Source organism: Gasterosteus aculeatus, chromosome 16 (genome assembly GCF_964276395.1).
Source record: "Gasterosteus aculeatus chromosome 16, fGasAcu3.hap1.1, whole genome shotgun sequence".
Classification (NCBI taxonomy): Eukaryota; Metazoa; Chordata; class Actinopteri; order Perciformes; family Gasterosteidae; genus Gasterosteus; species Gasterosteus aculeatus.
The window spans coordinates 9,904,787-9,928,404 of NC_135704.1; the positions used below are offsets into that span (position 1 = coordinate 9,904,787).

At 43.2% G+C, this 23,618-nt stretch overlaps 1 protein-coding gene across 1 annotated transcript in view; it reads left to right on the forward strand.

Annotated features, from left to right (window-relative positions):
- Positions 1-513: 513 nt before the first annotated feature.
- Positions 514-23,618, forward strand: part of hs6st3b (heparan sulfate 6-O-sulfotransferase 3b) — a 43,182-nt gene continuing 20,077 nt past the window's right edge. Inside the window, exon 1 of the mRNA XM_040202513.2 lies at positions 514-1,189. Within this exon, the coding sequence (XP_040058447.1) occupies positions 642-1,189 (548 nt within the window). The 5' untranslated portion in view covers positions 514-641. The remainder of the gene's footprint in view (positions 1,190-23,618) is intronic.

Below are 23,618 nucleotides of genomic sequence, written 5' to 3' on the forward strand. Positions count from 1 at the left end.
TTTTATTTGCACTGTGTGAAACAAGATTATGGGCTGGACGGATGGGATGTAGCGCAAACAACACGAGACCATAACGCGCATTGTGTCGGCGTCGGACGCAGCATCAGCATCATCCTCCTCTCCACCGCATCACAGCACCGTCAGTCGGACCGCCGCGGAGGATGCTGCCGGAGGATCGAGCCCGACAGCCCCGCGCCGCGCCACGCTTCCGCCGGAGTCCGTCCAACATCGAAAGGAACCTCGCTGCGCTTTAGACCGGGATCGGCACCGAGGGAAGGGGAGAAAACGAACGAACGGAAACTCAAAACTCAAATCAGCTGGCTCAGTTTGAACTTGACGCCGGATAGAATGGGAGCCGCCCGCGCGGAGGCTTTAGAAGTTGGACAGGCACAGATGTGAATGCCACGACTCGGGACTTTTCATTCCTGCGCAGCACAGACGGGGGGAGAAAAAAGGGGGGTTTATTCCAGTTTTACCGAAGGGTTTCATGTGATCAACATGTGGCACGTTAATAACAGGCATCTTTAGTGTTTCTGACGCGTGGACCATTAGGATATTGATCACCCCTCCACCCCCCCGAAGAAGCCACGGGCGCTGCTTGTTATTCACAGTAATGGAATGAAGAACACCATCTCGATATAATGGATGATAGATCCAGCAAGCTCGTCCTGGCTCCTATTTTAGCTGTACTTTTCGTTATGATAGGCTACCAGTACATCTGTCCCGCCGGCAGCAATTCGTGCTACTTTAAGGCAGCGGAGAAATCTGCCGGCGTGAGCCTGCTTTCCACCCCGTACCAGGACACCGACGATTTCTACCGGGACCAGGACCTGGAGGACGACAGCCCGGCCAGGCAAACGGCCTCGCAGTTCAACTTCACCGAGAGAGACCTGGACAGACACGTGGAGTTCAACATCAAGGGGGACGACGTGATAGTGTTTCTGCACATCCAGAAGACCGGAGGAACCACGTTCGGGAGACACCTGGTGAGGAATATTCGCCTGGAGCAGCCGTGCGACTGCAAGCCGGGCCAGAAGAAGTGCACGTGCCACCGACCCGGGAAAGAGGAGTCGTGGCTCTTCTCCCGGTTCTCCACCGGCTGGAGCTGCGGACTGCACGCGGACTGGACCGAGCTGACGAACTGTGTGCCTGACATTATGGATAAGAAGCGGGCCCAGAGGAATAACAGGTATATGTCTGATTTCCCTTGTGTGTGTGTGTGTGTGTGTGTGTGTGTGTGTGTGTGTGTGTGTGTGTGTGTGTGTGTGTGTGTGTGTGTGTGTGTGTGTGTGTGTGTGTGTGTGTGTCGTTTGTGAAAGCTGGTTTGCTAGAAATAAGCTCTGTGGCTCCCAAACCACCAGAGTCCCAGAGCAATGTGTACAAACATGAGTCGACCATGAGGAATTCAAAAGTTTTTTTTCTTCTTTTTTTTACCTGCTAATTAACCATGAAGCCGAAATGATCAATTATGTCAGCCAGTGAGATGGGAACAATGTGCATATGCTGATTGACCAAGGGCACGTTATTGCAACCGGTGGGGACAACAGTACAAACTGCTACAACATTAACGACTCTTTTGCCTTGCTTGACCTTCAGACATCTTTTTTAGTCCTTTGTCATCGCATCAGTTCAGCTCACAATGATGCTGCATTTGTTTTCACGAAGAGTTCTCTGAAAACTGTTTGAATTAAAGCAGAAAAGCATGATTTATAGGTTGTGAACGTGTGTGCTGCAGCATACGGGTACGTTAAAGGCTTAGTGGTTGACTTGAATGAGGGTGTCCATCTCTGTAGTCAAAGTGCAATACACCAGAACGTCATTCCGCCCCCTGCATTCTTGGCCGGTGTCGATTTTCCCTGTTTAAGTCTTTTTGTTAACTCAAGAGAACAGGTGCACTAATCTCTGTATCACAAACTTAACGCTTGATCCATCTTATTTGAAGACCACAATATTCGGTGAAGATGACCCGAGAGGAAAGGAGAAGTATAGAAACTTTGATTATCAACATATTTTATTATTATATTTTATGTTATAATTCCTCTAGAGGTAGAGATAGAGATGCAGCACGGTCACTAAAGGGGCCACGTCTTAATTACCTGCTAACTGCCTGAGCAATATGGGTGTGTTGTCAAACAGCAGAATAGATTTGTGTATTTTTCGTTACAATTCGTTTTTCTTGGAGTGAATCAATAATTTCCAAATCAATTGAGGTTAATTATCAAAATGGCATGTTAAAAGTTTTTTAGTCATTTCCACTAAGATTCGAAAATGTACCAACCAAATGTCACACACGCAATTCCAACAATTCCATCCTCTGTTTTGAAAAACACAATCTTACCCTGAAGTACATGAGCACATGATTTATTTCTGCTGTGCCAAGTGTTTTCCTTTACTTAGGAAAGTGCTCAGTGGAAGCGACAGCTCTTCATCTCACAGCTGCAGCATCTATTCTGCACTTACTAGTCCTCCCATCCCGTGTTCTTTAGTGCGGCATCTATTCTGAGAAAATTCGGCCTCGACGAAAACTGTTGGCAGACACACAAAGTTCGACCCCTTCACTACCGAGCCACTGCACACGGGACATTCGCTAAGTGAGAAGACTAACTGTTATCCAAATTTCACCTTCAGTATTATTATGTGTTTGAGCAATTTGTTGCTGTAATTGAGATTTCTAAAATGGTGCAAGTTAAACAACGTACTTTGTAATAAATAATCCACTTGTTACAATAATCCAACACTCCGCCCTGAGGGTGCAATGGGGAATACCAATCGTTCATCACTGCCAATTCAGATGGCTCTCACGTGTTTTTTTGCGGGCCCGAGAGCCACTCAGATTGAGTGGCTGTCTTTCAGCCGTCGCCGGCTCTCGCCAAAGCAGCAACGGGGAGGAAGGGGGTGGGCCAAGGTGAGCGGCGATGGCGCCGCCTGCGTGGCATTGTGTGGCCTTTCCAGCGGAGCGGGGGCACTCAAGAGTCGTGAGCCCGGCCGTTGCTGCCCAGGAAAAGGTCAGGCGTGTCAGACCGGATCAGTGTGCGCGTCCCGCGGCGTGGCTCCTCTGGAGTGCGCCGTCAGTCAGGGGAGAAGTGGAGCGAGGCCGCGCTCTTTGGGGGGCTTTTTTTGGAGAAACATACCTCTTAAGTGCTGTCCTCTTGAGTCGCTTGGCGGAGAGCATTGTGGCAGTACCTTGTCTCCTGCACGGTGGGGGGGGGGCTTGTTGAGTGCATTGTTTTCCTCTCGGGCAATTTTTAGAGGCCTGAGGAAAGCTGCGAGAATTATTCTTGATTGTTACGTGTTCCTTACCTGAGTGTTTAGTCTGGAGTTATCAAGGTAGATGTATACAATGCGACACTGGGTCACCCAACGAGGAGCTGCTTTTCAAAACTGTGCTGGCGTGAAGCAGGGACGGAGTTTATTGTGTTGTCAGTTTTGCGTTTGTAGTAAACGGTTGTCGGTCAGTCTCAGAGAAATATCTCACATTGCTTTCCATCAATATGAAAATGAACAAACTTTCTAACTTATATTTATTACCATTGTGGTGTGGACAGAATGTCTTTCTTTGAGATGAGTGTGTGAATGCTGCAGTGAATGATTGTGTGTCTCTATGAATGTGAGGGTGAATAGTTGTGTGTCTCTATGAATGTGAGAGTGAATGGATGTGTGTGTCTCTATGAATGTGAGAGTGAATGGTTGTGTGTCTCTATGAATGTGGGAGTGAATCGTTGTGTGTCTCTATCAATGTGGGAGTGAATGGTTGTGTGTCTCTATGGATGTGGGAGTGAATGGTTGTGTGTCTCTATGAATGTGGGAGTGAATGGTTGTGTGTCTCTATCAATGTGGGAGTGAATGGTTGTGTGTCTCTATGGATGTGGGAGTGAATGGTTGTGTGTCTCTATGAATGTGGGAGTGAATGGTTGTGTGTCTCTATGAATGTGAGAGTGAATGGTTGTGTCTCTATGAATGTGGGAGTGAATGGTTGTGTGTCTCTATCAATGTGGGAGTGAATGGTTGTGTGTCTCTATGAATGTGGGAGTCAATGGTTGTGTGTCTCTATGATTGTGAGAGTGAATGGTTGTGTCTCTATGAATGTGGGAGTGAATGGTTGTGTGTCTCTATCAATGTGGGAGTGAATGGTTGTGTGTCTCTATGAATGTGGGAGTGAATGGTTGTGTGTCTCTATGAATGTGGGAGTGAATGGTTGTGTGTCTCTATGAATGTGGGAGTGAATGGTTGTGTGTCTCTATGAATGTGGGAGTGAATGGATGTGTGTCTATGGATTTGGGAGTCAATGGTTGTGTGTCTCTATGAATGTGGGAGTGGATGGATGTGTGTGTCTTTGAATGTGGGAGTCAATGGTTGTGTGTCTCTATGAATGTGGGAGTGAATGGATGTGTGTGTCTTTGAATGTGAGAGTGAATGGTTGTGTGTCTCTATGAATGTGAGAGTGAATGGTTGTGTGTCTCTATGAATGTGGGAGTCAATGGTTGTGTGTCTCTATGAATGTGGGAGTGAATGGTTCTGTGTCTCAGCCCTGGGATTCACCGGGGACAGGTCCAGGGTGAACGCGTCCCCGTCTCTCGCCCGGTGCTTGCTGGCGTTGACTTTGCCCCCCGACCCTGTAAGGATAAGTGTTATAGAAGATGACTGACTCACTAATTACTTTATTCAGTTTAATCAAACAACGTTTGTACCAGCAAAACGTATTTAAAGGTCCCCAGCAGGTGAAATCATTATGAATATTTAATATGTCACATTGGTATTCATACATTAACTGAGGTGACAACATTCTCTCCGAGCCCTTTGGTTTGTTTTTAAATTAAAATCGGTCATTTATCACATATTCTTGAGCTTTCAATCGCGTGTATTAACTCTATACCCCCCTAACAACATTTTTGTTTGCAATACCTTTTACGACACATGGTGAGCATGATTTCTATCAGTCACCATTCATGTATAATGATATACACACACAGACACGCGCAGGCATTTGTCAGTGTGTGGCGCTCGCACCAGGGGACAGAGAGCGCGCGTCCGTCCAAAGTGACTGCCCCCACCCCCCCCATCACTTCTACTCAAAAACACATCCTGCCACTCAGTGTTGGCAGAAATTCAAGTTCGGAATACAAACCAAATTGACGTCAGGACATGAAGTGAAGCGGCCGACACTGATGTAGCAGAGTTCCGTGCCTCCTCCACTTGGCAGGTACATGAATTCACGATTCGGTTTAATATGCATTTTTCAGTCTTTTTCAAGTATTAGGTATAGTGCTAACATCCTCCCCCTCACCCCCGCCCACCGTTTCATTTCCTATTAGCTGTCTCCCTTTTAAGCCCGGCCTCATGGTAATTTCATGCAGATGCTGATGTTGTAGTTTTCATCAATTATAAAATCTTCATTAGCGGCTTTCTGGTTGCTTATGCATAATAAATGCTGAAGTACAAAGAGACCAAACCCCAAACATGACTACAGCACGGTCGCTCTGCCATACTCTCCTTTGATGAGAGGGAGAAGGGAGAGAGAGAGATGTGCCTATGTAATGACAATGGATGTCCTCTGCTGTGAATCTGGATAGTGAACTTTAGATCACTGTGTCCTCGAGGTCACATGTTATGTGCACTGAAAAGTCTCCGTAGTTTACAACAACAAAATCCGGCAACTACTTTCTTTGGATTCTTGGATAACCCTAAGCCTAATCATATTACTAGCTGAAGGCTGTTTTCTCAAACATTTCGTATTGTAGTCTAGCTGTACCAAGCCGTGGTTTAAAGGCTCCTTTGCAGTGCTCATAGACTCTGTGAATGGTGCGTAATTCGAAATGTTTAAAACTTTTATCCACAGTCATAAAAATCACATATTCACATTCCCTGAACTTCTACAACAATCCTACTAGTAGACTGTTATTAATTACATGGCACACCAATGACGTGACCCAGTCCTTTGCAGAAGAAACACCACACATCTTTTTTTTATGCATCAGCGATGCAGAGAGGGCTGCAATGAGCGCGTGGCCAGTACCACTTACAGCCAGGATCATTCACCCATGCACGTCTCACTCTATCTGCATTCCTTTAGTTATTCTGGATGGAGATTATACAAAGGGAGAAGGTGCATCCAATACTTCATGACAAGACATTGACCACAAAACAATTTTATCAAGTACCAAATCGTGCACCTCTTTCATCTGATGTCTAATGTTTTTTTCCTTCTCAATTCAGCTTCATGTGGTTTGAACACGACGTCACTAGAGATGGTGACGTCTGCACACCTTGTCTTTGCAGTATTCTTCTTTACAGACTGGTAAAAGGTTTGGTCTCACTAGCTAATTTCTCCCTTCATGATAACTGTACACAGTTTCAATTTTATTAACAGTAACAGTCTGTTAGGTGTGACCTCGGATAATTACAGCCACTAAACCTGACCTCTGTGGATGACGCCAAGTAGCCATCGTGCTTGTTTTATGCAGCCTGTTGTTCTCTCTCACTGCCGCTTACATGTTCTAATTATCCCACTGTACGCAGCGCCAAATATAGCAAAACTGTGGAGCAATTTTGCAGCTAAAAACCCAGAAGTTTCCCTGAGGAGTAAGTTGAGAACAAAATACAGCATTATTAGACTTATATTCATGAGGTGGACACTAACAGGTCTCTCATTGAATATTAATGTTGCTCGATAACTGTGGATGTGTGTTTTTTGGGACGATATCTAAATTTGATCAAATTAACACTATAAAGACTGCAGCACACATTTGAAACTTTATTAAATACAGTATTATCCGTAGACTGATTAATTCTGTCATTGTACCTCATGGAATCAGACTTTTCTAAGATGTGTTGTGCAGCCTCTGGCTTAGTGTAAAAGAGAAAGCACCAAACCTCCATGAGCTCACTGAAGCAGCAGGGTGATGGATAGCCTCCAGACACAGATGTACTGGAAGGGGGAAAGTTGAGCAGATTTACACTTCTGGTCGCTTCTTTAGATATAGGAGGCAAAGTGCTCATCACAGCGATAGGGTGTTTATACTGTGTGGAGGTGTGGGTGCCCCGCAGGCTGTGGACTCGGAGGGTGCGAGATTGCTTCTCATGTGTCGTTAATTCAAGTCGTCATTGCTGGCAGGTCTGCAGCAATCCAGTGGTTCTGATAATTAAGTGTTAAAACCGCATGTGTTAAATTATGAATAAAGCTATAGAAACGTCTAAATCTTCGTTGCAGAAAGATTTATTTAACACGAGGACGTTACCAAGTAAACAAAGCAGCGTGTATTCTTTTCAGAATAATAAAGTTGAAAATTGTCGTTCTTAACATCCAATTAAAAATCTTTCATAGTACTCTAAAAATGATTACTTTGACTGATGCTGCTTGTCATCATGCAATGTAGAAGAGAGAAAGGGAGAGTTGGTATTAAAATAACAGGAAGTAATACAGAAGTTCACAGTATAACGTTGGTTAATTTTTAAGATAAAAGGATTCATCTTTTCACTACAATCTTAAACACAGTTTCAGAAAAAAGGACATTACATTGAAGTAATTTGACAAACTAGAACACACAAGTTAAAATAACACAGACCATTGACTAAAATCTCTAGGGTCTTTTAATTCTTATTTTATTGCACAGAGCTTGTATCTTAGTGAAGATACTTTGTGTGACTCTGCACCACGTTTTCAAAAGTTTTTAATCACTTTCAGCGCCGGGGTGTCTCCTCCATTGGAAAGAGGATTAATGTCCTAGTTCCAAACAGAGAGATCTGACTTTAAGTAGTATTGTACAACATATCTTAAATTTAATAAGTGAGCACTTACTGCAATATTAGCATCTGGAGAAATGAAAAAGCGTTGCATGCGTTTGAGTTGTTACATCCTGGTTTTCATTGTCCATTTGGCTTAAAACTGTTGGAGATGTAGCGTGGATGGAGCTTACCGTCTCTCTCTAAAAGCCACTCTAGGTAATGAAAGCCATCCGGCTTGCCAGAGCAGTCTTGTAGCGTCTCTAATGCTGCTGTCAAATACTTGCTGCTCCGGCAAATATGAATCTCCGATGGTCTGAATCAGCATCATAGTGCGATTAAAGTGGGACATTTGGTCAAATCGCTGGCAACAAACCTCCTTTCTTGGAGGACTAAGACTTGGGTAGACTCGGCTCCTCCTGTGTTAAGAAATATAGAATAAGAGCGATGTTGTAAATCTTTTTGCTTCGTTAATAATATTCCTCAGTGAAAGCAATGACATTGATGATTCAGCTTAAAACCGTATTGGCTTCAGTCAGAATTTTTTTCTTTTTTTCTTAATTTTATCGATCCCATCACATATGATGAATACCTTGTTCTAACTCTGAGCTGTCAGATCGCAGGCATGCTGCCGTGGAGCTTAACTCCTACTTCCCAGTAAGTTTGCGATGAGAGAAGCAAAGCGCCTCCTCCAATATAGTGAAATGTGCTCTGCAGTGTGATGGAAATGAGTCGACTGCTGCAGCAGTTGTGTGTTCAGTGTCCCAGAGAATCCTGCTGAAATGCTTCAAATGCCAGAGGGGCAATTGACTTTGGCCTTGTTCCCCCTCTAATTTAGAAAGGAACACTGTCATTTCTACTTCTATAACAGTCCAAAAAAAAGTATTCGTGTGAAAATCTTTTTACTTTATTTACCACAAATCGTCTTGATTTTTGCTGATCAAAAGTTGTCTGATCAGCAAGTTTATGAGTATTGCTTTTAAGACACCGATTGTTGATCTTTTTTTACCAGTTTAGCTCCATTGTTTTTAAATTCATGACCCAATAAAATGTAGGCTTATGATAATAGCGTACTCATGTATTACTCATATAACATTGCAGACATGTTTAGCCATCCTGATAATTCCTAAGAGATCTCGCCTCCCCCGCGTGTTTTGTTCAGCCTTGCGTCTTTACTTGACCGATAGACATATCAAAGCATTTGGTAAAGGTCAGAAGAGGTGGCGGGCTGTGTTGTTTCTCAATTGATACCTGTAAGGCACGAGGAGAGGACCAAGTCAGGAATAACCGCCTCTGGTGTTGATTTATTATATCAACCTAGAAAAAAAGGTCATCTGTTCTCATCCGGGGCGAGCTGGTGACGGGTATGTTATACTGCCTCACACTGGCCCCCAATTTGAATTCAGAGGTTTAGTGAGTACCTGGCACACATAAAGTGTGAGCACAGGTGGAGTCACCTTCACACGGACTAATCTCTTCTGGCGGGAGTGTGCAACCCCCGACGTCTTTTGGATAAAGCTCTGGATCTTTTGATGTTTTTCAATGTTGGCTGGCGATGTCGTGATATGTGTGAAAAAATGAAACGCTTCAGAGTGGTTTCACTACAGGGAGAAGGTGCATTGAGATAGAGACAAACAAATCAGCCCTGCCACATATGTATGTTTAAAAAATCTCTACTGCTGGCGTCCTTTGCATCTTCCCTGTGCGGCAGCATCAGTCAGAGTTGCTGTGGGAGACATTTGAATAATCTCACTGAACAGATTGCAGTCCAGATTGCCTCTTAAATTCAGCATTTATAAATAGGTGCTCGGTTCTGCTTCATTTTGCAAAATGATTATAGATATTTAAACAGCAAGGAACAACATGATCATTAATTAATACAAATTAATCTTCAGTGTTTATTAAACAGATATTTGTTAAATATTAAAAATCTATTCAAATAATGCAAATGACATAACAAAACAATTCTTATGAATCTAAAGAATCCCTGTCTATCTTTAATCATGCTTGACTCAACTTTTATTTTATATTTATTACCATCTTCAATATTATTTGGTCAGTAGGCAGATAACTTGAGATATGTGTTTTGTTGTATGTTATGCCGACTGAACCATCGCTTGTTTTGCATCGGAAAAGAATTTTCAAGGCCAAGCAATTTATTTCCACAACACCTTACGATATTGCAGTGTAAATTGGGTCCCGGGCCACAGTATAATGTGTATGGATTGAAAATCTGTCCTAACAGCAGCACGGCACCGGAGAACATCTTGTGGCGTCGCAGAGTGCTGGTGTGGAACAAATGGCATTACGTCCCAGCACATGTTGTGATACAGCACATCAACCTCATCATAGGAATCCGATGCCCCGCAATGCGAGGCAAGTCCTCTGGAGATGTCAGGCGAAAGGCTGCAGAACCGAGCTGCGGATTCCCACGCGCAAATCCAGGGATCACTTGGCATCGCATCGGACCCCATTAGGCTGTGGATACCGGACTTTGCTTCATTCATCATCCCGTGTAAGCCTCCCCCTTCGTGCAGGGACTCACAGCTGGTCATTTGTTTGCTTTCTCTTCAAGGGTGGTGAGAAGAAATTATACAAATGCTACAGGCGTTTGCCTCACTTGTGATGCTAAGCGTGTCTGTGAATGATAACAAGTAAGGAAGAGAGTAACAATATAAAGTGTCTTTTAGTGGTTCCCTTTCAACAGTATATATGAATTATCGACAAATGGCTTTCCCCTCTCACTGTCATCAAGCAGATTATGCATTTGTTAAACATTTCAAGACGCAGTGTTAATAAATGCATATTTATGCAATATATTGTACTTTAGTGTCAGGGATGGGTGGAGGAGGCAGGACTCAAAATGCAAGACTTTAATAGTCAAAATGTTCAAAGCAAAAGGCCAACGGGCAAAAACACACACGAACTGGGGAAAAACGGCACACAGGAACCGAGAACATCCACGACGATTGACAATGACGCAACCAGTGACAGGAGAGACACACGGCTTAAATACACTAGGGAGGTGCAGGTGATTGGACACAGGTGGAAACAATCAGACAATCACAGACGATGACAGGACAAGGCAGGAAGTGACGTTACCCAGGGAGACAAGAAGCAGAAAACTACAAAATAAGACAGGAAATAAAACCACACCGTGACATTTAGTTGTTTTTTATAAGCATCTATAAAAGTCAGTGTGCTGCAAAAGCCCTGTGGGGCATCTTGAGAGCTCTTAGCAACAATGTGAGAATTTGCTGGGATTGCAATGCAGGGTGCCAACATGACTAATGGGCCTAACCTGGATCCTCTATCGACATGCACAGAAATACTCAGGGATTGATTTGACTGCTTATGCCACTGCCATAATCTCCCTTCCAATGATAGGGTTTCACGGCTATTGTAAAAACCGCTGCCGCAGCTCTTTTTAAATGCCGGTTGTAATATCCAATCTGATCACTTAGGCTGCTCAGTGTGTAGCCATGTGTCGAGTTACTCTTTTAAATTCAGCCGGCCATGTCACCTCAGCATTACAACAATGAACGGATTGTATTCTTTCCCTGGAAGGCACCTTGGAAGTAGCTGCAAAAAGAATAATAGGGTTAGTTATATAATCGTTTTTACTCAAATAAGAAACATTCATGCAGGTATTCTGACTGATAATATTATTTGTTTTTCAGATTACATTACATTGTATTTGAAAGCACCTTTGCAAAAGGTTGCATCTGACCAGCCGTAGCATAAAGGTCAAGGTCAAACAGATGTTTTCGAGTTTTAAAGCTCCACTGGGATGTCTTGTAACCCTTTCTAAAAGGATGGGGATGCCCTGGTATATACTCAATCTCTTAAGGGCCGGGGTCCTTGCTTTAAAAAAAAGAACCTTCTGTCCCTAAAGTTTGAAAGCAGAGAGCTGAGCTCTAAGCAGCTGTCCTAGGACTGTGGCCTTTCCATGTAGATGATTGATTCAGGCGCGGTGAGGAGGGAGAGGGGGGATCAGGCTCTGGGCTGTGTCCGTTAATCACACTGTATTACCACACAGGAGGCATTTATCACCAAACACCAAAGGCTTCGGTCCACGGGGAACACTGAAACCAATCTCAGCGCTTACATGCAATCCATCCAGGTCCACGAAAAGCAGCCTTGTTGAGCGCTATACATCCGTTTCCCCTGTAAGAGAGGGTCGGTTACACAGAGAAGTAAGAAGCAAAAAACAAAGCGCAGAGGAGGGAGTTCGAAGAGACTTTGGGATGAGTCCTTGGAAAGCCCTTTGTGCTGTTTTTTTTTACATGTCCAATGTCACAACCTATGTTGTGTCCGTGTCACACCAGGCAGTGCAAGCATGTAGCTTCTGAAACAGCACACGTGAAAAGTGGCTACTTTAGCGCTGAATAATGCTGGTTAAGACAACACTGCTTTTGCTGCCACAGCCCTTTATCCTGTTTGGTTCCTGGCTCCATGAATTCCTATATACTATAAGTTAAGCTACGGGTTGACTTTTTACCAACTGTGCACGGGGCTTTAAACTTTTAGAACTGTACTCCAGATAACATTATCCCTGATTAGTGGACCGCAGGACCCGCTCGCACAGTTTGCACTCACACGTTTTAACAACTGACACTAGCCATGATAATGGTTTTCCCAGTGGGGGGGTTGTGTTTAAAGGCTGTGAAATAATGGGCCTTTGTGCAGCCGGGCTCTCATGTGTTCCTGAAAAAAGCTAAAGTAAAAGCTTATACACTAAAAGCTAGAATTACTAAAGAGATGTTAAGTTGGAAAATGGTTAGCAGCATATGAAATTTCTCTAATTGCGTGTGCCTGTGTGTCCAGTGTTGGTAGGTTTAAAGTACATTTTGATCAGTTTGTGTGAGTCTGCTGTATTTTCTTACATGGAGTAATAAGGAATCTATTGTAATTTCTCCATAGTCGGTTGATTAACATCACTTCGTGCCTGTTATTCTCCTTTTGTCTAATATCTTGCCTCTGTTGGTAGAAATGTTACGTGAAAAGCTTGACTATAGACAATAAGTTTGTCCATAGGGAGTCTTTGCACAAGATGTATCGGTCTGACATTTATATTAAAATGGAAAGTGGGACTGAGTGAGGTCGCATGTCTGACCCTTGGTGTAATTGTTTAAATGTGAAGACAGAGAACCACATTCCCTCGGGACATTAGCACAGATGCTTTATAAGTTAGAGCAAACAGATGCCTGTTTGTGTGCAGCTTAGATGAGCGGCTGTGTTTTGTCACATTAGGAAGAAAAACAACATTTAAACGGGGGGGGGGACCACTGCTGTTTTTAATTAACGCACCACCCTTGCCATCACAGCAATTCATTTGTCTGCTTTGTTGTCTGGTGAAGTGGATCAAAGTCTAAGCAGTGCCAGCAGTGTGCATTTGAGGTGAGCTTTTGCATTTTGTTTTTCTTCTCTCTTTTAATCCGAAAGATACCGGAAAGTATATACCGTTTTTTTTTTAAAATATCACCGAGCATTTGGAGGCCTTCAGCTCGGCGGAACGTCAGAAGGAAATTCCGCTTGTATTGAAAAGATTTGCGTGTCGTCCCGAAATGTATATTCATGGCTGCAAATGGTCCTGCAGTTTCCCGAGCCAGCCATCGATGTGGGGCGAGAGGACGGACTATGCTCCTGCTCTCTGAGCAGCTCGAAATGCTATACAGCAGCGTAGAAGCATCGCACCCAGTGGAGCCGGGGCTACAGTACCGCCCGTCCGGGTGAGCTGAGAGGAATGGACCTCAGAGCCGAGGGAGTCATTTCAGCCAGCCTCCACCTCGCCGCAGCCAGGAGAGACAAACGGGAAAATCAATACTCACACTCAGGACAGTTCACTACAAGGGCCTTTCTCAACGCCGCTATCTGTCAGAGTCGGTCCCTCAAGCGAGGTGGGATGGGAAGCGCTGACAAGGAAGGTGTCAGGGCACACCGATCACGCTGTTAGAGAGCGGCTGAGGTCTTGTTCAGCACCGTGGACAGCTCCAGACAGACAGCGGCGGACGGTTGGGGAAAAATGTTGTTTTCCCAGGTCTCTGTCCATCATTCATCACTCCTTTGAAACTTTAAACATTCTGGGAGCTTGAAATGAGTTTATAGCAGGTACTTTTATTTATATTACTATCTTTTCTGCGTGAACCGGGTGAACAAAAACACTTTTCTAATTTGTGCATTTGCGCGTCGTGACCTTGTAATTGACAGGATCAATCTGAATTGTGTCTGTTCTATCATGCCCCGCCAAGGAAGTCCAATCAAACAATATACATACTACGGGTTCTTACACTATCTATTTAGCATTATATGTGCTACCTAGCAAGCCAGCTAGCTAGGTTGTAGCGTTTTGATCATTACACAACAACAAAGTTGATTCAGCATTACCTCAGCCATGCATTGAATCGAATGATATTATTCACAGGAAAACAAACAGTCTTTGTCTGTGGTTGCTGTCACCATCAGGAGCTAGCTAACAGTGGCTCCTCAACTTGATGCTGTAGTGAGTTCATGTATATATTATATTCCTTATGAATGAACTCCTTACTTATTCATTCGTTTACTCAACGGTAAAACATTTAGGGTGCTGGATGTGTGTGTTATTGGCAAAGAATGATTTTTAACACGTGGTTAAGTACATTTTAAAAGCTTGATAGAGGAGTTACAAATAGAGCCTAGCGGTGCATTTTAGCGGGCCTTCCTTTCCATTAATAGCCCTGTAAATGTGTGGGAGAATTGTCACGTTTCATTCTCAGTATTTCTGCTGTTTGTGTGTGTGTTTGTGTGTGTGTGTGTGTGGAGGAAGAGGAGGGGGCAATCAGTGCTGCCAATGGTAATGAAGCCACCGCTAAAAACGGGCTAGTCATTCATGATTAACTGGCGTGTCATGCCTGAAGTAATTGCCTTAATTAGCTATTGAACAGGTTTCAGGGTTAATGGGACAACAGGTTGGCAGTGAACCTGATTTACTGTTGGAAGTTAATGATTTTACTCTCATCTTCTCCTCATTCCTCGAAATGATTTGATTAACAGTAGGGGAGAAACAGATCCCCTTGTTTGTTAATACAAAATCAATTTCATGGATGGCTGAGCTATCTCCGACTCTGACGGTGTTTTTGTTGGGCGAGCAAGGTCTTCCGTCACCCGCACGGTGACAGGACAAACACAGAGAGGCCCGTGGAGGAGCGCAGACGGTAAATCTGCCCCTCTGAGCGCAGTGCATGTTTGTGAAGCCGGCGGCTCTCCCATCCAACAAATTTACCTCCACTTTAAGCTTTTCTGTCATGAAGAAGCAGCCAATCGGGTGAGTTATCCCAGAGACCGTGTCAGAGAAATAAGCCAAAGCAAGTAATTGTTAAGCAGGCACCGTAAAGTCTTTCGTGAGAAATGCCACAGGGGTGGAAGTGTAAGATATTGTCCTCAATTGGCTTAACCTTGGCATTTTTTTATAGTTAACCTCTATTTTTTCTCATTGAAAACAGTTTAGACAGACAATTTGGCTCTGCTTCTTGGTGGCACATCGTCCCTGCAGCCCGGGCCCTTCGGCAGCAGCAGGAATATTACAGCTTTTGATATTCTTTTTTTTCTGTGTCACAGATTGCTTTAGCTTATGAATACGTGTGATAGAGTGTGATTGGTAGCTGCAGTAGGAATCCCAGCAAATCAGTTCACTTTGTCTCATTGTTATACAGTTCATGATGAAAACATGGTGATTGGAAACACCAACTTGTGCCAACAGCACGTAAACCTCATGTTAGTTCTTCTGTGAGATGTGAATTTGTTTTAGATGCTTAAACCTATTTTTGTAGACCTGCAATGAATTCATTAGAAACAATTAAATCTAATAATTAGTCAGTCAAACAACAACAACAACGAAAAACCTATTTGGATATTCAATTCATCATTTTAATAAGTTCAATGGTTAATTGATTAAGCGATAAAGAGGCCCTGAATTAAAACATTTTTGAAGGTCATCTTTTATTAATTTATAAATGATATTTTCAAATATATTTTGGGTCCATTGAATATCAAAAGGAAATGTGTATATAATATATTAATTAATAATTGGAACATAGTTTTCTAGAATCTCTTGGAATCTCTCCAGATTTCTTTTTTTCTGTCCGATCATCCAAAACCAGAAGATATTCAGTCTTAAAAATCAAAGAAAAGCATGAAATCCACACGTGCGAGAAACAAGTTTTCTTGAAATATCCCTTGTTGGACTGTTCCAAGCAGATTTTTATTTTAATCTACTAATCTATTAGAGGACTTACCCTCATGTACACGCTCGCATGTATTGGGTTTATGTAATGCCAGGACCAAGTCATTTTACAAATTAAATCCAAGGCCTCTGCACTCTTAACATTGCATTTTTGAGAAATCTAATAAAGTCAAAATCAGGAGCTCATGCAGAATAGATCGTACATTGACATTTGCTGATACTGCTCCGGTACATCCGGTTTGAAGGGGCGAATACAGCACGCAGCGGTAAAATACAGGGAAGTTCCTGCAGAGCTGCAAGAAAAAACTAACTTTGCACTTCCCGCCGAGTGTCTCTGAGGTGCGGCTGCATTCCATCGCTTTACTCGACGTTGGAGATGAACAAGCATGAGAAGGGAGGTCGAGGAGCCATTTCTCTGTTGTGTTTCCTCGAGTGCACCGTCATGACAACAGCAACAAAGATTATTTCATGCCCCCCTTCACAGCGTTGCATCTATCAACGGGGCCGTTTGTTCAGCACTCTTGAATAGTTACGACTGCACACATCAGACTTTGAGCAGTTTTCCCTTTGCGAGAACTGAAGAAGAGACTTTCAGGTGACATGCAGTATAATAGAGACAGCGGCGTGAAGGGAAGGAGGCTTTTCCTCACGCGGGAACATAACCAGACTGTCAGCGTTCCCCAGTTGCTCCGGAGATGGCGAGTCCCGCGTTACTCACTCCGATGCAGTTTCATCCGCCGCAGAGCAGCAGACATCAGACACTAGTGAGCAACAAATATATTTCATGGGCTTGTCAGTCTCCTTCTTTTGCTTTCTCACTTTCCTTCTTTGTTTCTTTCTGTGTCTCCTGCTGCCTTTTTCTTCTCCCTGTGATCAGCTCGCCTGCAATGAACCTTTGTGACTGCGAGTCAGCTGAGCGCTCAAAGAGCCATTCATCTGAAAGACACAGTAGTTACACTGTGCCTTTAGACGTGTGTGTGTGTGTGTGTGTGTGTGTGTGTGTGTGTAGTCTTTTCAACTATACTATATTTGATGTGTGTTAAGAAGATAGAGCAGCATTAGGTGGCCACGCTATGCTGCGATACACATGTTTTACTGATCTCTGTTGTCAAAGTGTTGTCAACGGCGGCAAACAAAGCATGGAATGTTTGGCAGGTTGCAGGTTTTTGAAAAGCGCGTTGATAAAGCGACACAATTTCACAACACTTGAAATACTCACAAAATTTGATCTTGGTTTTCGTGGCGTTGTTGTTGTTCATTTTTTTCAAGGAGCTCGGTGAGACTTCTATTTCTTATGGAGGCGATGTTATCAGACATCCAAACCAAAGTTACAGGTTTAGCCAAAAAAACAAACACATTTTAGATGTAGGAAAACATCGAGGAAAACATTTTGGAACGCACGTCCCACTTGCTCCGACCACTTAGAATTCACTTCAATGCGTTTAATTTTTGAGAAAAGCTCAAAACAAGATCCGGGTTGAGTTTCTATTGTTTTATTTTTACGCAGAGCAACAAGGAAAGAAACGAAAATCATTCTCCTTGTACACAAAAATATTAGTTGTTTTAGATGAAGGTGACAGAACAAACCAATGCTTGTATTTGCTCGTGGCATAAAAACAGGCTGGAATGTGCCAGTTTGATGTGAAACATCCAATCACAGAGCTCTAAACTTGGTTACACGCTCCATGAACTCCTGGACTTGTGGGTATTTGACTGTTTGGATTCATCCGCTGTGCAAAACTGATGATCAAACAAAACAGAGTTGAATGAAAGTTGAACTAATGTTATACACCACAGAGTATTGTTGTATTATTATGCATAATAGTGGGAAAGCTGAAGGTTTCACATCTATCTGCTGCAACATGGCTTTAACTCTCTGCTCCACCGTTTGGTATAGAGCACTTTTTGAGTCACTATATCTTATTAAAAAATATATTAACTCTCAACCTGATCAAGCCATCTCTATTACACATGTTGTTGTAAAAAAAAAACCCTGACATGATGATTATTGCCCAGAACAGTAAAAACGCTCATAACTAGTGAGGACATTAAAGGGCCACGCCGTCTTCTCTTCGTCATGGCGGGAGTTCGTGTCACACGTCTTGAATGCTCTTTGAAGCTGATCAGCAACAGCGAAAAGAGCCACGGGGCCGTAAGCCCAGGGCCCGGCGGCTGTCTCCCACCACGCATTGTTACAGCAGCTCGACAGGAAGGAGATGAATCATGGATGTTATCGGGTTAGGATCCGAGGCAACGCCGATGCTCTTCTGCTCTCTAGATGCCCCTAAGCCGACGGCCATTAACTCTGCACTGTGACGGCACTGAGCTCGAGACGCTTTACAATGCCACAAGGCATTAATGATGGTCCAAAAAAAAAAAAAACCTGCCAACTGTCCACACCAGGGTGGTGAGCGAGGTGCGGTAAGACGATCTGACAACCGGCATCGCTCCAAATAGTAAGAGCCGTGAGAGAAAGAGAGAGAGCGATTGGTCCGACTCCCGTCCGGAGAGAGAGCCTCGGCTCCACCACGCTAACAAGCATCACGCCTCAAAACAAGGTATAGGGGCCTTTCCTTTGGGCTGGACTGTCTGATGTCTTTCACATTTCTTTTTTTTTTTTTTTAGTTTGTCAAATGTGAGATGACGACAAAGCTGTGATTTACAGGCAACTCAAAATCTAATTTTGGGATTTGGACGGAGAGATGCGACAGACCGAAGCGTGGCGTGCCGGCTCGCCGACTGAGCCGATGGACTAATAGAGCGTCGCCGTGTCCATCTGTGAGTCTATCTGCTGTGACGGGGGAGTGAAAGCCCAGCTAAGAGCTTCCGTTATAATTGAGGAAACAGAACCCAAAAAATCCAGATTATTCATACGAACCCAACGTGAGATAACACGGGAAAAGCACAAATTGGTGCAACCTACTTGAGAGGGGGACTGATTTGTGTTCCAAGGCAGTTTAAAGAGCGTTTTCTAAGGTAGATATGTGGTCTCTGTGAAGTACGATGATCAGCAGACGGGCTGAATAGGCCTCGCAGCTTTCTGTGGTTGAAAGTATGTTTTATTTTCATATCTGTATTAGCTAACAAACCACAAACCCACCGCGTAGAAGCCCAATGTCACATTCTCTATTGCTGTGCGTCAGTATTGATCGAACGGCCAAGGAGAAGCGTCACTGTTTCTGAAAGTATGATCTTTGTTATCGCGTTGCATGATTAAATCGATTATAGCCATACACATTACATTCATTAAGCACGCCGTTTATTTTCCTCCCTGTATTGATCTGGTTTCATTTCAAGACAGAGTAGTGAAATAGACCAGTATGAGGATTTTTATCCCGGAGACATCACGCGGGTCGATGAAGAGCGACTTACAGTATTATATTTCATCTTTAACCAGACGTTCCTGAATGTCTCTCTTTTGTTCTGCTTTTATGAAACGGCGCCGTGGCAGTGCACAGGTGAACACTTTTGTTTGCATCACTTGATAACAATAAAAGGTGCCAATTAGAGCCCGTCCCTGTGAGTCGTCGGCAAAGGTCATTTTGACAGTCTCATATTTTTTCACAAGCCGGAGACCAAATCTGCTCACAGCAAGGCCAAAGCAGGACGGCATTTAGTTCAGAGCAGCAGAATAAAAGAGTGGTTGTCTGTGACTAACCAACCTGCATACGCTGATAACAACACAAGATGTCAAGCAGCAGATTGCATTGGTTACATTTAGTAACGCTGTAATTAAAATAGCCACAACAACAAAGCCACACAGCGGGTGTTTGTGAATTGCAGCTTTCTGTACAAAGGAAATAACACTCTCTGGTATCTGGGCTTTTTTTTTATACATGGTGGTGGAGGTATTACAAACAAAGCCTAACCAGAGTGTATTTCAGGAGTATATTTATGAGAAACATTTATTTGCAGCACATAAATGCCAATAATATGTTTTAAAATTGTTTCAACAGACGATTATCACCCACATTGGCAGGATCCAGCTTCATGAGACCATAAATGTGCAAATGGAGCTTTGCTCGACAGTCCAGTCAATCGTTAAGCTTTGCTAGCGTAGCTAGAATAGTGGAACAGTAAATAGAATACCATTTTCCTCTGACCTTCTCTGACCGCAGCAACTCACCATTTGTATTAAAGCATGTACCTGGAAACATCATCAGCATCCTTAAGAAGAAGAACATGTAACTCACTGACTGTCTTTGTAGTGTTTTTTCCCTTACTCTATTGTATTTCATTTCCCCCCTCAGTATTTCTTATAAGCTTTTATACTCATTAAACCCATGGATCAAAACAACGTATTTACACAGATGTTAAAATAATAATAAAAGATTTGGATTTTAACCTAGATTTCCAAAGCTGAAATAATTTTAACTGGTCGCCAATAATCGATGAAGCATCATTTGAAAATAAATGATATATTAAGTTCGGAAGGATGAAAGTAACATTTTGTACTGTGTCTTTATCTCTGCTGTAGGCTTCAATAATGCGTATTTTATGATCTCTTATCCCAGAAGTCATAAAACACGATCACACTTTTCATAGTTAAGTGCCCCAGTTGCCCATCCCTCCATCCATTAAGCAGAAAAGGCCATAAGGTTTAATTTCAATAATGGGGCTTCCTGTTGCTGTAATGAAGGGAAAATGAGCTCGCCATAACATATTAATGGCAGCTCATTGACTGCTTCAAGTTGAGTAAGGGCATATTGATATGTATCACACGTACCAGACATATCAGCATTATACCGTACGTTGACCCTGACACACGATCCCAGCTTTGCGATGCTTCAGAGAGCAACGCAGACATTCATATTGGCAGTCTGGCAGCGCAGAGTGAACACGCATTGCTGCAGCCTTGTTAAAGGAACATCTCTAATTTATTGAGTGTGAATAATGGCTCAGCAGGACCCAGACACAAGATTTTATATTTTTCATGAAGAGGCATGACAGTATACAGCTCTTATGCTGGCTTGCGGTTTAACTCCTTCCCCCATTGATCAAGTGTAAACAGAGACATACAGATTCAAGAACATACATTGATTCATGAATCTTTTTTCTTATTTTCGTTAAATAATAAACAGCAGAAACAATTTATAAGGTGTAAGCCTTATCTTTGAACTTTTTAAAGGAGAGAGTTGTATTCTATAGGAGTAACATAATAGAATGAATTATTTTTTAAATACAGTATATTAAATGTCAGACAACAGTTGAAAATGCCCTTCCCACGTTTCTTATTTTGTCTAACCAAAAGTCTAAAACCCAAATCCTGTTACGCAAGAAAACTTGCAAATGCAGCACCTTCTGCCTTTTAACCCCATCCTAATTTACGTAAAGTCCCTTGTATGTTGCCACACAATTTTCCTCTACTGATTACGTTGAATGTCATTTTAAAGCTCATTGGTACTTTAATGAATATTGCAGCTGCAGCATCCTACCAGCCGAAGCCCGGCTGCTAGCTCACAGCTATGTGTGAGGATTTGAGAAAAGTTCTGCCCTGAATAGAAATTGTTGAGTCAGAAAATACAAATAGGGACAAATCTCTGGGTTGTGATTATCCAGGCCATTAATCTGCCTTTTGTTTGTATTGTAATTTGGCGCTTGGTACCGGGGCTCACACTGTTTCCGAGCTGGAGAGGGACCAGTGGACCGCATCCAGAATGTTGAACACAGGCAGAGGGTTATTTCTGCAGAAGTTCAGCTCCCTCCCAGCTAGCTGCAACGGGGTCCCTGTGGGTCAAAAGAAACCAAAAATATATTTTGCCACTCGAACCGGGTTTGAGGACGTTTGGGGTCAGTTCAGTCAACGAGCAATAAGCGCGCTATTGGAGAGATGCATTGAATGCACAGCCGCAGAATTACAGCTTCGTTGAACATTCCACTATAACACACAAAGGGGTCTTTGTTTTACATTTAGTGAATCGATCCCCGCCTCCAAGGCCCGGTTTTTACTGTACTGTGCTGCGGAGCTGGTGAAATCCTCCGCACAGATCTCTCCCCGGACTCAAGCAGCACTGGTCTCCTCCACAGTGTTGGGGTTTCATGGCAGTAGCATATCACTGATGGACATTTTATTTTGCCTCCACATAACACAGTCATATAATCCAGTTTGTGGCCCCCCAAAAAAAAGAATCAAATGTTAATTCAACAGCGCCCAAATAATCCCCTGAAATAACAGGCTTAAAAGCTAAAACCCTACATAATTTTATCTGGAATCTTCCAAACACTGACACCACAATGACATCAAAGCAGGACAGGAAATGCATTCCGAACAAATCAATGGACAGAAGAGTCGCATTAAGGCTTAATTCGGGGCAAAGTGGAGCTTTAGGAAAGCTGAGGGGTTCAGCTTGGCCCAAATAGGATACGGAGAGAGACTGAACCAGAGATATCCAGCCCGCTGTGCCTCTCATCCCGTTGTGGTCCAGGCCGGGAAGCTGAACGACAGAGCAAAGTAGTTTTACTCTTTGGAAGTTACTGTTTTATTTCCTCTTCAATGGAAGTACTCCGAGAGGGTGAAAGCACGCGAACACGCTCGGATAAGATTGCTATTAGTGGTACAAATTGATGAAAAAACCCAAGCAGTACCACACATACTGGGTTATGAATACTCTATTGTTTAAGTTCAGAAACAATGAATGCCGAATATATTTCTTACATCTCTCTATCTCAGTCTTCACATATTTCCTGATATTAAGAAATCCCCCAAGTGAAATAATGGCCTCACCACTCACACCATCCTCACATAAATTATATATAACGGTTGTTTTCACAATTAGCGTTATTGCCTCACTAGAGGCAAAACTTGTTTTCAGGTAAAGGAGGTGCTACATTTATAACACCACGCGCATGTTATGAAGCCATTAGGGGAAATATTGTGGTTTACAGTAAACAACTAGCAAATATGACATTACAGACAACAGCTATGCTAGCTTAGTATGAATGTTAGAAACGGGGAAACAGACAGGAATGAACGAATACGACTCAATGTGTTAATTAGTCCGCTTTGGAACTCATGGTTGATGATTTAACTACTTGGAAAGAGCCATGTTGGTTGTTTACCACTGGTTTCAGTCTTCATGCCATGCTATGCTAATCCAGCCTTACATTTACTGGACAGATACAGTTTCAGTCAAAGGTTTGGACACACTTTCTCATTGAATTGAATGAGAAAATGTGTCCATACCTTTGACTGGTACTGTATTAATATGGTAACATTCATTTGTCTCATTTACTTCTTTTGTCTGTGCTGAACTGGTAGTTGTAACAAGTACCAAAAGATGACGATGAAAAAGTCCAGTCATGCTTTAGCGTCTACGTATGTATGTCACTAAGAGGCATCAGAATTACATAAAGACCCGTCAAAAGGCTCTTTACGGTACCTTTAGGGTAAGGGGTCAGGGGTCAGGGGTTAGGTTGGAGAGATAACACATGAAAGCTCCCCACGTTGCCCGACGGCTTCACGGTTGAAACTGGAGATTCACGGCGCATGTCAGTCAAAACTCCCCAGACCAGTTGAGATCTGACCCCATTAAGTGCAAGGAATGGGCCAGGGGGTTTGTGGTAAACACGGCCCTCCAAAGAGGGCCAGGGGGGTACTGGCACAAGGGGAACCATGATTTAAAGGATGATGCTTAGGGGTTAGGGTTAATTCTGGACTCCTTAGCTGTGGTATTGGGAT